At 34.0% G+C, this 11,611-nt stretch overlaps 1 protein-coding gene across 3 annotated transcripts in view; it reads right to left on the bottom strand.

Annotated features, from left to right (window-relative positions):
- Window positions 1-11,611, bottom strand: part of SMC4 (structural maintenance of chromosomes 4) — a 32,886-nt gene continuing 21,275 nt past the window's right edge. For all 3 annotated transcript variants that reach the window (XM_088794010.1, XM_019731948.3, XM_088794009.1), the window contains 12 exons: window positions 11,364-11,525; window positions 10,642-10,867; window positions 10,477-10,553; window positions 9,697-9,849; window positions 8,498-8,624; window positions 4,449-4,638; window positions 3,839-3,983; window positions 3,386-3,559; window positions 2,811-2,993; window positions 2,421-2,653; window positions 1,712-1,895; window positions 1-1,232 (listed from right to left, as the gene is read on the bottom strand). In XM_088794010.1, coding sequence (XP_088650136.1) covers window positions 1,080-1,232; window positions 1,712-1,895; window positions 2,421-2,653; window positions 2,811-2,993; window positions 3,386-3,559; window positions 3,839-3,983; window positions 4,449-4,638; window positions 8,498-8,624; window positions 9,697-9,849; window positions 10,477-10,553; window positions 10,642-10,867; window positions 11,364-11,525 — 2,007 coding nt within the window. In that variant the 3' untranslated portion in view covers window positions 1-1,079. The remainder of the gene's footprint in view (window positions 1,233-1,711; window positions 1,896-2,420; window positions 2,654-2,810; window positions 2,994-3,385; window positions 3,560-3,838; window positions 3,984-4,448; window positions 4,639-8,497; window positions 8,625-9,696; window positions 9,850-10,476; window positions 10,554-10,641; window positions 10,868-11,363; window positions 11,526-11,611) is intronic.

The following is an 11,611-nucleotide window of genomic DNA, read 5'->3' as shown; positions in this document are numbered from 1 at the left end:
TTGAGTTTCAGATCTTGCTTTATTTAAGTCCATGATAAGGTATTTACATTTTTAGTGGCCAGAAAGCTTTAATGACACAAACCTTTGTTGGATTTTTAGTAACAACACAATGCTTCTCTGAATAATTAGCTATTATTAACTCACAATTTTAAGTCCTCAGGATCAATATCTAGAAATTGAATAGCTAGGGCAAAGACTTTTGATTCAATACCAACTTTCTTTCTGAAAACCAAGTGGTTGCCAAGTAGCATTTATTTAGTTCCAGTAGCATTTTAACATTTTTGGGCTAATGGTGTAAATAAAAAATAAAAAACCCCACAAAATCCTGACAATTTGGTAGGCAAACAGCCCTCAACCTTAATTTCCAATTATTTACACTAAGGAAGTTAACTACTATAAACTTCATTCTTTTATGAAGCAACTATATATAGTGGGCATTTCTTCCTTTTAATATATGTGATACCTGGTCATATTCAGTCAGACACTGACTCAGTTTGCCTGCCCTCATGCAAGTGTTTAAAACAAACATATCAAGTTTTAGGAAAACATGTAAGATATTTAAAATCTCATCATTACAATTCAGAATGACTGATTTAAAAAAAAAAAAAAAGGTCCCAGTATTCAGGTCATAAATATTTTCATTATCTAAATTAGTAAATTAAGTGGAAAACCTTTAGAATTTATACAATAGTTTTTCCCACCAGGCAGGTTTTTCCACTGTAGGTCAAAGGTCCATGAGGGTATGCTGCATCTTGTTTAGAACTTTACTGTTAATCAACTAACATACTTTTAACTCTGCTAGTAGCAATTTGGGAAAAAGGGCAGTAACCTGACCCTGCAGGAATCTTATCTTCTCCATAGTCTGCTGTTTACAAAGTTATCAGATTCTTATAATCTCCTAGAAGGCAGTATATAGAGTATTTTATTAGACTTGTTAACAGCATAAACTAGAAGGCCATTATATGATCCAGTTTAGGAATATGTATTTTATACAGTTTATAATCCTTTACAAGTAGAAAATCTGTAATACAATACACAGTCTGCTGATTCAATCTGAGGAATCTTCAGTATAAACAAGTTTAACAAAGTCCTTTAGATGCAATTTCTTTTGGGTTTACTGCAACACTTTTTGTTATATTGTATGTTTTGTAAATTCCAATAAGTCTGTCTGAAATCTCAAACATATTATTTCGAAGAGAAATTATTATGAACTGGGCATTTTTTGTTTGTTCCTAAAGAGAAAGAAAAAGTGAGAAACATTATTAACAGGCAAATCATATAATAAACATCTAATCTTTACTTCCCTGTAATATATTTTAGGCAGTAAATTCAATATTACATTGATAAATTAACATGAACAAGAATGATGGTATAGATAATTTAGGAAACAGTATTTGTATTTGAGGGGACTTTTGAGTGTTTTTGGAAGCATGGCTGCTTAGAAGTCTTTTAGTAAAAAAAGATCTAGGCAGGAGATGGAAGAGTCTAGCTGTGTTTCTACTATTAATTTACATTATCAATTTGTATTTTACTTCCCCCCAATGGAAATATTAATATTTGGTTCAAGTAAAAGACTTTGTTTCTTTTGATACTCCCAAACATGAACTTAGAGAATAAAGAAAAAACTCAAAAGAAATGTCAATTCCATATGTAATGTTTAGGAAATCCATAACTTTTTAAAAAGTCTGAAAACCTCTAAATGATTACTTACATATATATAAAATGCAACAATGGATACATTTTTAAAATCAAGGGCCGCATCAATCTCATCCATGAAGTACAGGGGAGTGGGTTTGTAGTGATGAAGAGCAAATACTAAAGCCAATGAACTAAGTGTTTTCTCTCCTCCTGAAAGGTTGAAGATCTTCTTCCAACTTTTCTTAGGTGGTCGAACACTGAAATAATTAAGAAAATCTCGTTAGTCTAATTAATTGTAAAGCTTAAGATTTTGTAATTCGTTTTTGAAACATAACCGGCTTCTACCACCTTCCTTGGGAATCTCTAACTTGCTTTTCATAATTCTAAACTTTTGGGGGGCAATTTTATAAAAACGTTATTGGAAGATGGACATATAGGAACATATATCAAAACTTTAAGATTTAAACAGCAGGCTAATAAATACTTCTTGATACTCTCCCCCATTTCCAATGCATTTTTTTGCTCTGCAATTTAAAAATCCACACATTAAATTGAAATGACTTGAACATTTTTAAAAAAGGCTAACTAGACAAATAGTGTAAAATTAAATCTTTGCTGTTTGCTCAGAATTTATGCTCTAAACTGCCAATATGTAAATAAATGAGTAGGTATCATTAAATAAAACAAGTTATATATCTAACCTTCACATCCTACCCCTAATACTGAGTTTGGAGAATATACAGACATGTATGGATCCAAAACTCAGTATTTAATTTACAAACCTGAACATGATTCCTTCAGAGAAAGGATCCAAGCTGTCTACAAGCTCCAGTTCAGCATCACCTCCCAAAGTAAGCATCTGATAATTTTCCTTTAATTTATTTGTTATTATATAAAAACCTGCCATGAATTCATTAAGCCTTTGTTTCCGAAGATCTTCATATGCCTGTCTAAAATTATCTCTCTCATAAGTAATTTTGTCCAATTCTGCTACCCGTTGTAAATATAATTCTTCCTAAAAAAAAAAAAAAATCACAATGAGAAAAAAACATCTATTCAGTTATAAATTTGAGATGAGAATTAACACCACTAATTACATAAAATTAAAGGTCACAATTTAGGCTAAGGACTAAAAAGAATTTCTGACTATTATACATTCAGTTTATTCAGACCTTCTTTTTATACTCTGCAATGGCACCAAGATTTGGTTTCATTTCATGACACTGGGCTTCCAAAAGTGCGATTTGATTTGTTATAGAATCTGGATTCTTGATGGCTTCAAGATCCTCTGAGCTCAGAAGTGAAATCTCTTCAACAGGATTATCTTCTATAGGATTCAATTTTATTTTTGAAATCTAAAAGTTCAATATAAATGAAAAGAGTTAGGGAGGGCACAGTATAATTCATTGTTTAAAAAGAATCAAATCAACAATATGACAAATTACCTATCTAATAAAACATCATATACTAAGGATTTGTGACTAATTTGAGTATTAACTATTTTTCAAAGAAAAATATTTGTAGTGTTCCGAAGTGTCCATGTAGCCTTCTGTTAAATTTCCAAATCAGCGCTGGGATCAAAATGTTGACTAATTCTAAATATTACCCAGATTTTTCTGTATATAAAAACCTGAGAAGTGAAAGAATGAAAGAATCACAACATACTTCGAACACACAAAACAAAAAAACCCAACCCTTTTTCATAAAGGATATTTTAAAGTGACATTTAAATGGTTAACAATCTTACCTCTTTTTGCCAATATCTTATTTTAGAATTATGTTCTGCAATGTGACCATCTATTTGTTCAAGTTTCAATTTAATACTAAGTGCATCTTTTTGAAGAGCATGTTCGTTTTCTTGAATTACTTTTAGTTCTTTAAGTAGATTGCGATGTTCTTGCTGGATCTCTGGTAGGGCCTCCTAAAAGCCAGAAAGAACTGTCACAGACATGACCTTCCCAAACAGGAAGAACCTGTGTTTTCACATCACAAGGATGAGGAAGGTGGCCCTCTCTCCCATTACCCCTTCCATATTGTTAAAAAGTATTTACTCAAAAGTTATAATACAGTACTCATATTTTTATTGTACAAGTAAATATATAGTTATGTTTTAACCTACTGAATGCTTACAATGCAAGGCACTGATGTATCCAAGTCTTTTAACTGCTTCAAATACCATTTTCTCCCCTCTTCGTCTTACCTCTGCAGCGTTTGTACTCTTTATGACCTCTGTCGCTTTTTCCTCAAGATTTTTTAGCTCTGCTGTTAAGTCATCTACTTCTTTCGCAGTATCTTTTATTTCTTTCTCTGTGCGAAAGACAGAGTCTTGTGCTTTCTTAAGATTTCTAAACAAGCAAAATAGTATATTAAAAATGTGGTAACATGTGACTTATTCTACTTCTGAAAAACCGAGCAAAGAACTTTTCATGACATATTAATGCGACATTTTTTTCTATCACAGACTTTAATATTTATGATTTATAAAACCAGTCTTGAATTGCTTTTTATGTTTGTACATACTCTTGTGGGATGTTGTTTTATTAAACTCAGTATAAATTAATGAAACTTCCTTATGTAAGCTTCTACCATATTTCCCTGAAAATAAGACCTAGCCAGTCCACCCGCTCTAATGTGTCTTTTGGAGCAAAAATTAATATAAGACCTGGTCTTATTTTATTATAAGACCGGGTCAGATAGGCTTCATAAGTAACAGTCATAGAAACATTTAATGGGCTCTAAACATTAAGCCCTCTTCTGATGTGGAGTAGGAAAGAGAAGGACAGCATAGGGTAGTAGTAAGCATACTCTACCTGTCAGCAGTCTTGATGGCTACTTGGGCTTTAGTAATAGTAGAAGCACATTCATCTAACTGCTTATTTATTTTATCAAGTTTGTCTTGTTGGGCCTTGAGTTTGTGGTTATTGATTTCTATGATGATATTGTGTAACCTTTTAACCTCAGCTTCTATTTTACCAGCTCTCTGAGCCACATTATCATATTCTGAAATAAAAAAAAACGAAGAACTTAATTCGTGTTCCTAGGTAACAAGCATCACTTGTTAGGTAAGTTTCTTCAGTCACTAGGATGTCACCTGATGCATGCGAAAGAAATTTTAGACATTTGGGAGAAAGTATCTCAAAAAAACCCAGAACTCCCTATGTCAAAACAAATGATGTTATAACAACACATACATTCTCTGGCTCAGCCCTGAACATAACCCATTTCTTAATGGCTTCATGATCTCAAGCTCTTTTCAAAGACTTTTCAACTTTTTCTTCTGGTGCTTTCTTTGACTACTGGTCTCATAATGATTTTTACCCTTAGACTAGGTGCCTGACAATTAACTTGCCCATGGTGAAAAAAATTGTGGTTATTTTGTTCTGCTAACCTAACTTAAAGTTCTCCACCACATGTTATAATAATAGGAAAGTGGGAGAGAGGATAAATCGGCACATTTCTCTGTGGCACAGAAAGCTGAAAGTTACACTGCCTAGATTCCCCTGTACCTAGTGTTCAGACATCATTTAGATCAAAAGAAATTGCGTAATTTGGGAGGCCTACGTGATGAATCAAACATATTTTTGCTAGCAAGCAGTCACAGAGAAGTTTGGATTTTCCTGGTGGTCAGCGGTTCTGGTGTCCAGTCAAAAGCTTTGTGAATACTGACAGGCAGTGGCATTAACTCTAACGTTGTAGATTACCACCAGGTACAGTGTGCTTCTGTTGTTGGTAGTTGTAGTATTATCTTTTCAATTTGAGATTTGACTTTCCAATTGTAGAAGAGGCAGCATGGCTCCTTTAATGGTTCTACAAAGTAGCTCTGGAAATTATTCTAGAATGTTCAACCTAGAATTCCTTTCTTGAGCCATCCTAATGATTATGTAAATTATCTTATATAATACTGTTAATCACACACGTACTAAACAAATCCTATTTACACTAGCCAGAGTGGAGTCTGTTACCCTATTTGAATCTTAATCACTATACGATATCAGAAGGATGACAGGTGACAAAGACAATAAGGTGAGGAGTTCAAGCTATCAAGAATACCTATGGTATGTCTAGAAAGGTAAACATCAACACCGAGCTAACTTCATGGAAAGAGGTTCCCATAGAGCCCCTGCAGGAGGTGCATGGGCAGTGGCACAGGTGGAGGCAGGCAGGACTTGTGAGGAAAGGATTGGATAAAGACTGAACTGTGGCTTCCTTTGTCTCTCCTCGCCTGTTAGGCAGGTTGGAATTTCAACATTTCCTCAATCTTGTAACTTACTGTTTCTCCACCTTTTTGTTCTATAGTATCAGAAAATTCTTTAGCTTGACATTAGCCCATCTATTGAGTTAATTCCAACAACTCTATTTTTTATATCTCTGCAGTAACCACTTTGCTCTTAAGAAACAAAAACGACCTGTGTTTTTTTTTTGGTCTTCTGGATCCCGCTTTTCCCCAAGGATATTAAATACACATTTAAAAGCTCTATCTTGCCAACACTAGTAATTTATATTTTTCAGGTCTAAGACACTGTATTTGTTGAAGGAATTGCTATGTGAACATATGCTCACAGTGGCAATGTTCTTTGTGGTTGACAGGCCATTGGCTGCCTGCGTGCTCGGCTCACTCTTGGGGCAGAGCTATTGTGGGGGCCAGCACCATGCTATACCGGAAGTGGCAAGTATGCAGCCGGAAAGGGTTCCAGTCTTTAGGCATTTTCTTCCCTATTTCCAAGTATCTACGATGCATTTCTTTTTTAGTATCTGTAGTAGCGTGTCTATTAGAAACAGGAGGGGAAAACTGGCATGTAAAGTCTGTAATTTTGAACTTACTATTTTTTACCACCTTCTCTATACCACCCTTACTCTATTCTCTGCACATTAACTAGAGAGATATTTTAAAGACCTAAACCTATGTAAAATGAAATATTTAATCCTCAAGATATTCTTGCAGAAATGGGTCCTCCATATTAGACATTAACAAAATCTACTGCTAATAGCCAGCATTTCCATGAGATATACAGAGTTCCTAATAAAGTCAAGGCTTCCTTTTCAAACAAAAATAAAATACAGATTCCTGCAGTCTCTCTGTGACAGTGTTGCTATAAATAACACGGATATACGTTTCTGGTCTTTCAAATGACCACTAGGTACCATCAAAACAGGGAGCACTGGGGATCTTGCTCCCCAGCACATGTTGTCAGTTTGGCTCAAAAAAACTCATAAAAATTCTGAAACAAAACAAAACGCTCCCCCAAACAAAAACAAACAAAGTTACAACAAATATTGTGGGTATGTGTGAGGTAAAAGGAGCATGGCTGAAGTCAATGTGTCTGCAAGATCCAAAATTAAATGAAAGGGGAAAAAAATCCTGTCGGATTACACACCTTCACCATGTATTAGTTACTGGAGACTATTTCCCTTGGAGATATGGCCTGGAAGGAAGGCCCTACATTAATCTGGATTCTTCTATCCTTTACTTTAGCCACTCTGGCTTCCTTGTGTTCCTAGAAACTTCTAGCACAATCCTACTTCAAAGGCCTTTATACTTACTCTTCTACATTCTTTTTGGAAAGCTCTTCTCCCAAATATCCACGTTTAGCACTCACACTTCCTTTGGGTCTCTGGCTCAAACATCTGTAGCACTGGCTTGTCTATAACCATCGTGTCCATATGACCCCTAACCCCACCCCGTCCCGTTATCCTGGTTTTACTTAGTCTTTAGCACCCAATATGCAATATACTGTTTTGCTCCCCTATCTTAAGTGTGAGCTCCTTGTAAAGAGAGACTTTAGCAGATGCTATTTGAATGAATGCCTTAATATTGAAAATACCGATAAACATGACCACAATAAAATGAGTCTAGATGAATATTCAATGTGCACAGTGGACTTATGTCTGCTTAACACCTTTTTACCTTTTTCTTTTGGGAGAAAACGCCCTCATTTTTGGAGCATTTGCATAATTGCTCGAACTCCACTCCACTTACTTCTTTGGGATAGACAATCAGTTGTTTGCTTTCCTTGGCTCACAAACCAGACTGTAACAGGGGTCTTTCTTGAGAATGTGATGAAGGCACACTGTGTTTGCTGGGATCACTAGCTAAGGTACTGCAAGCCAGGAAGGGATCTGTCATCATAACTCACCGTTCCCTCCTGCAATAAGATGCACATCTGTATCTATGTTTGACTGAAGTCAACATGGAAGGAGAAGCAGAGCTGCTCATGTGCATGATCAGGGGGTTTTGGTATCAAAGCCAATTCTGACTACGAGCCTATAAATTCCCTTTCTTGCTTACAGATTCTGTTTTGGTAGAACACATGTTTATAGGTACACAAGAAGAAAAGTTTCTGGAAAAAAGTATTTTTAAGTTTTCAAGCAAATACTGTTTTTCTTCATGTATATACCATTTATTTCCTGTGTGCTTTTGTTTAAGTGATTTAGTTTCTCCAAATCCTGTTTCCTTAAATCTATAAAATAACTACCACCTTGAAGGGTTCCAGTGAAGACTGGGCCAAAATATACAAAGTATGACATTCTTAAGAGCATGGGTTCTGGAATCAGACTGCCTTGGTCCTGAATTCCTATAACACCATATGCTATGTGATCTTGAGCAAATTATATAAACCACTCTGTGCCTTGGTTTCCTTATCTGTCAAATATAGTACTTAATGTAATGACACTTATTAATGTTAAATTAGCACTTACTTTATAACATTATGAGACTAAAGAGAAACCATCAACCTGAGTGGTGACTCACACATAATATATGTAGCTGTTATTCTTAGCCTACGAACTATCTTAAACATTTCCAACATTAAAAACCTGTTTTGACAATCTCAAAAAAAAGGGGTTTTATTCGTAAACATACCTGTTTTGAAAGCACCAACATTTTCTTCTAGCAATTTCTGCTTTTTTTTGTCAGGAGCTGTAGCAAGTACATTAGCCTCAAGTTCCTTAACTTGGACATTCAAATATTCTTCTTGCTCTGATAAACGCTACAGAAATGTTTTAACATTCAAGGTCAATATTTTAACTCAGTAAGAACATTGCTTTAAACATTTTGAATTTTTAAAAAGGCACTTAAAATCTTTAAGAAAATGACAAATACAAATAGAAAAACAGCAGAAACCATGAACAATTAATATAAAAAATAAAAACAGTCAATAAACACATGAAATGATGGGTAATCATTACAAAGACAAGTTAAAATGCCATTTTCAGTACTTCAAAGTAGCAAATTTACAACATACTGAGGACTACCTAGTGTTTCTTCAAGACTTGAAAAAATAATTATTTGTATATGCTGTTAGCAGTAAATGAACTATCATTTTGAGGTCACTTGGTCTTATGCAACAAATGCTTTAAACATTGTACAAATACTGAGTAATAACTGTAATTTTAGGAATCTAACCTAAGTAATTGGAGGAGTATATAAAGGTATACTTAACAAAGATATTTTAAACACAACAGTGTATATAAGAACATAGAAAAACATTTAACAAATTGTTCACAAACAAAAAGCTCTAACGCAATCGCAAAGTAAATTTTTTATTAGCTTAGAAAGAAAACCGTAATTTATTAAGTGAAGAAATTAGTATGACCCATTACAAATTTTAAATGTATATCTGTATTTCCCATAAACATGCATGCAAACTAGATATTTATGTTGAAGGATCTACATAAAAATTGAGGTTGATAATCTTCAGTATTTTCTGAAGTTTTTTGGCTTTGTTTTTTAAAAAAGACAGTGAGCATGCATTGCTTTTTCATAATTAAGACAACATTCCACTTTGAAGAGAATGAAAATAATGGGTCCCAAACTTGTTAAGGAAAGACACATTGCTATGGAGTACAAATTGAAACCAGGAATAGTGGATAGAGCAACAATGTGACAGGGCATTTATTCATCTATACTTAGGGAAACAAAAATCATCAAGAGCCAGGCCTTCCACCTAGAGACCCTCCCACTTCCTCCCTTAATATTTTAAAATTGCAAGCAAACAGCAAAATGCTTCTGCCAAATTGCTACTGAATTCCAAGTTTGAGCTAATACTGATAAAAGAATACCTGGATGCTTGCGGTAAACTTTTCAAGTGTATTTCTCATTTCTCGTTGACTATGCTTTAACTTAACTACTGCTTCTTCCAGTTGTACTTTCTGTTCCTGGATCTCCACTGCTTTTTGAGAGTCTCTCTGCAACTGTGATTCCATTTTATTTACCTACAAAGAATACCAGTGAAATAAGTTTTCTTAGTGGGGATATAAACTATTTCAAAATATGGGAAAAAAAATCAAGGCATAACTCTTTGGAAAAAGATACCCAAGTATATGTTTTTAAGGAAGAAAAAAGTACATAGTGTTCTGAGGGCAATAATAGAACATAACAGTTTTTCCTAGATATTTTGACACTCACATACTTGTGGGCATGTATTTTGAAATAAAATTTGGAAACATGCATCAGACGTCTCTACTGTACTTATACTTTAAAGAACTATTTTGAAATATAAAAAACTAATTATGTAATGCAGTAATTGTATGAAACAACAAGAAATTAAATGCCAAAGAGGAAGTGAATAGTTAAATTGTGAAATAGCCACAAGATCCAAGTGTAATAGAAAAAAATGTATGTTGAGCATATATTTTCTAATGAACGTTTGTTTTATTTTTAGAACTTTAAAGGGTTTTACATAAAATCCTACATCTTACAATCAAATCATTTATAGAATATTCAATCTGTCAATTTAAAATGTGAGTATAATATACTTTAAACGGTTAAATATTATAGTTTGTATGTTATACATCAATAGAGCAGTTTTAAAGTCTGACTTCAATTTTATATGTGCTGACCTCTTCTTCAGAGATTTCAACAACTGATGAACCCATCCTTCCTTTCATTACTTTGCTTCCACCGCCAGTCATTGTACCTGGAGAACAGACAACGTCAGGCTTAGATATCCCCCCTAACAAGATTAAATAAAAATGAACTCAACAGCAGGAAGAAACCATTATTACCTGACTGTTCTATGATTTGCCCCTGTAACGTTACCACTCTCCATCTTCTATCTTTTTGATATGCTACTCTTGTGGCTTGATCTAAGTTGTCAGCTACTAAGGTATCACGTAAAGCAAAGTAAAAAGCTCGACGAATTTCCTCATCTTTTACTTTTACTAAATCAAATAACCGAGGAGTATTTTCAGGAGTTTGAATTCTGGTCATTTTCTTTGCCCACACTGCCATCTACAAGTAAAATAAGTAGATATATATTTAAAAAAGAATATGTCATTTAAAGGTTATCATTCACATAATATACACATATAAAATGTAAGGATATATATACAAGGTTCTGAGTATCTGCATAATTGAGTACATTCCCCTTTAACTGCAGGGGATATGGTCTAAAACCCTCGATGGATGCCTGAAACTTCAGACAGTACTGAACTTTACGTGTACTATGTTTTTCCCTATATGTGCATACATCCGATAGAGCTTAATTTATAAATTAGGCACAGTAAGAGATGAATAATAAAATAGAACAATTATAATTATACTAAAATAAAAGCTACGTGAATGCAGTCTGTCTCTGATAACCAGTCTGGTTACTAAAATAATCCTCAAAGCCTACCAGGTGTTCACTGAATAACAATGAAGAAAAAGCTAGGATTCAAAATAAAAAGAAATAAAAAAACCACTTGGCACTTAATTAAATTACAGATAGCTTTTTATGAATACCCACCTTATCCAAACCTATAAAGGTTGCAACTCCAATATTTTGTCTTTTAAGGAAGTTTACACATTCTTGGGCTGTATCAATAGAATCAACGACAATGTAGTCTAATGCACGACAACACGATGAAATAGCAACATCATATTTTTCATCAATTGCTCCTAAGTCCCCCTGATAATTAATAGGAGGGGGGAAAAATCAATGCATAATCAGCAACGAATTAGGCACAGGATCATCTCATAACTGTTCATATAGAT

Source organism: Rhinolophus sinicus, chromosome 17, assembly GCF_057876585.1.
Source record: "Rhinolophus sinicus isolate RSI-liver-muscle chromosome 17, RSI-T2T, whole genome shotgun sequence".
In the NCBI taxonomy this organism is placed as follows: Eukaryota; Metazoa; Chordata; class Mammalia; order Chiroptera; family Rhinolophidae; genus Rhinolophus; species Rhinolophus sinicus.
Note: the sequence above shows the minus strand (reverse complement) of the source record. Positions and strands in the feature narration are given on the sequence as shown.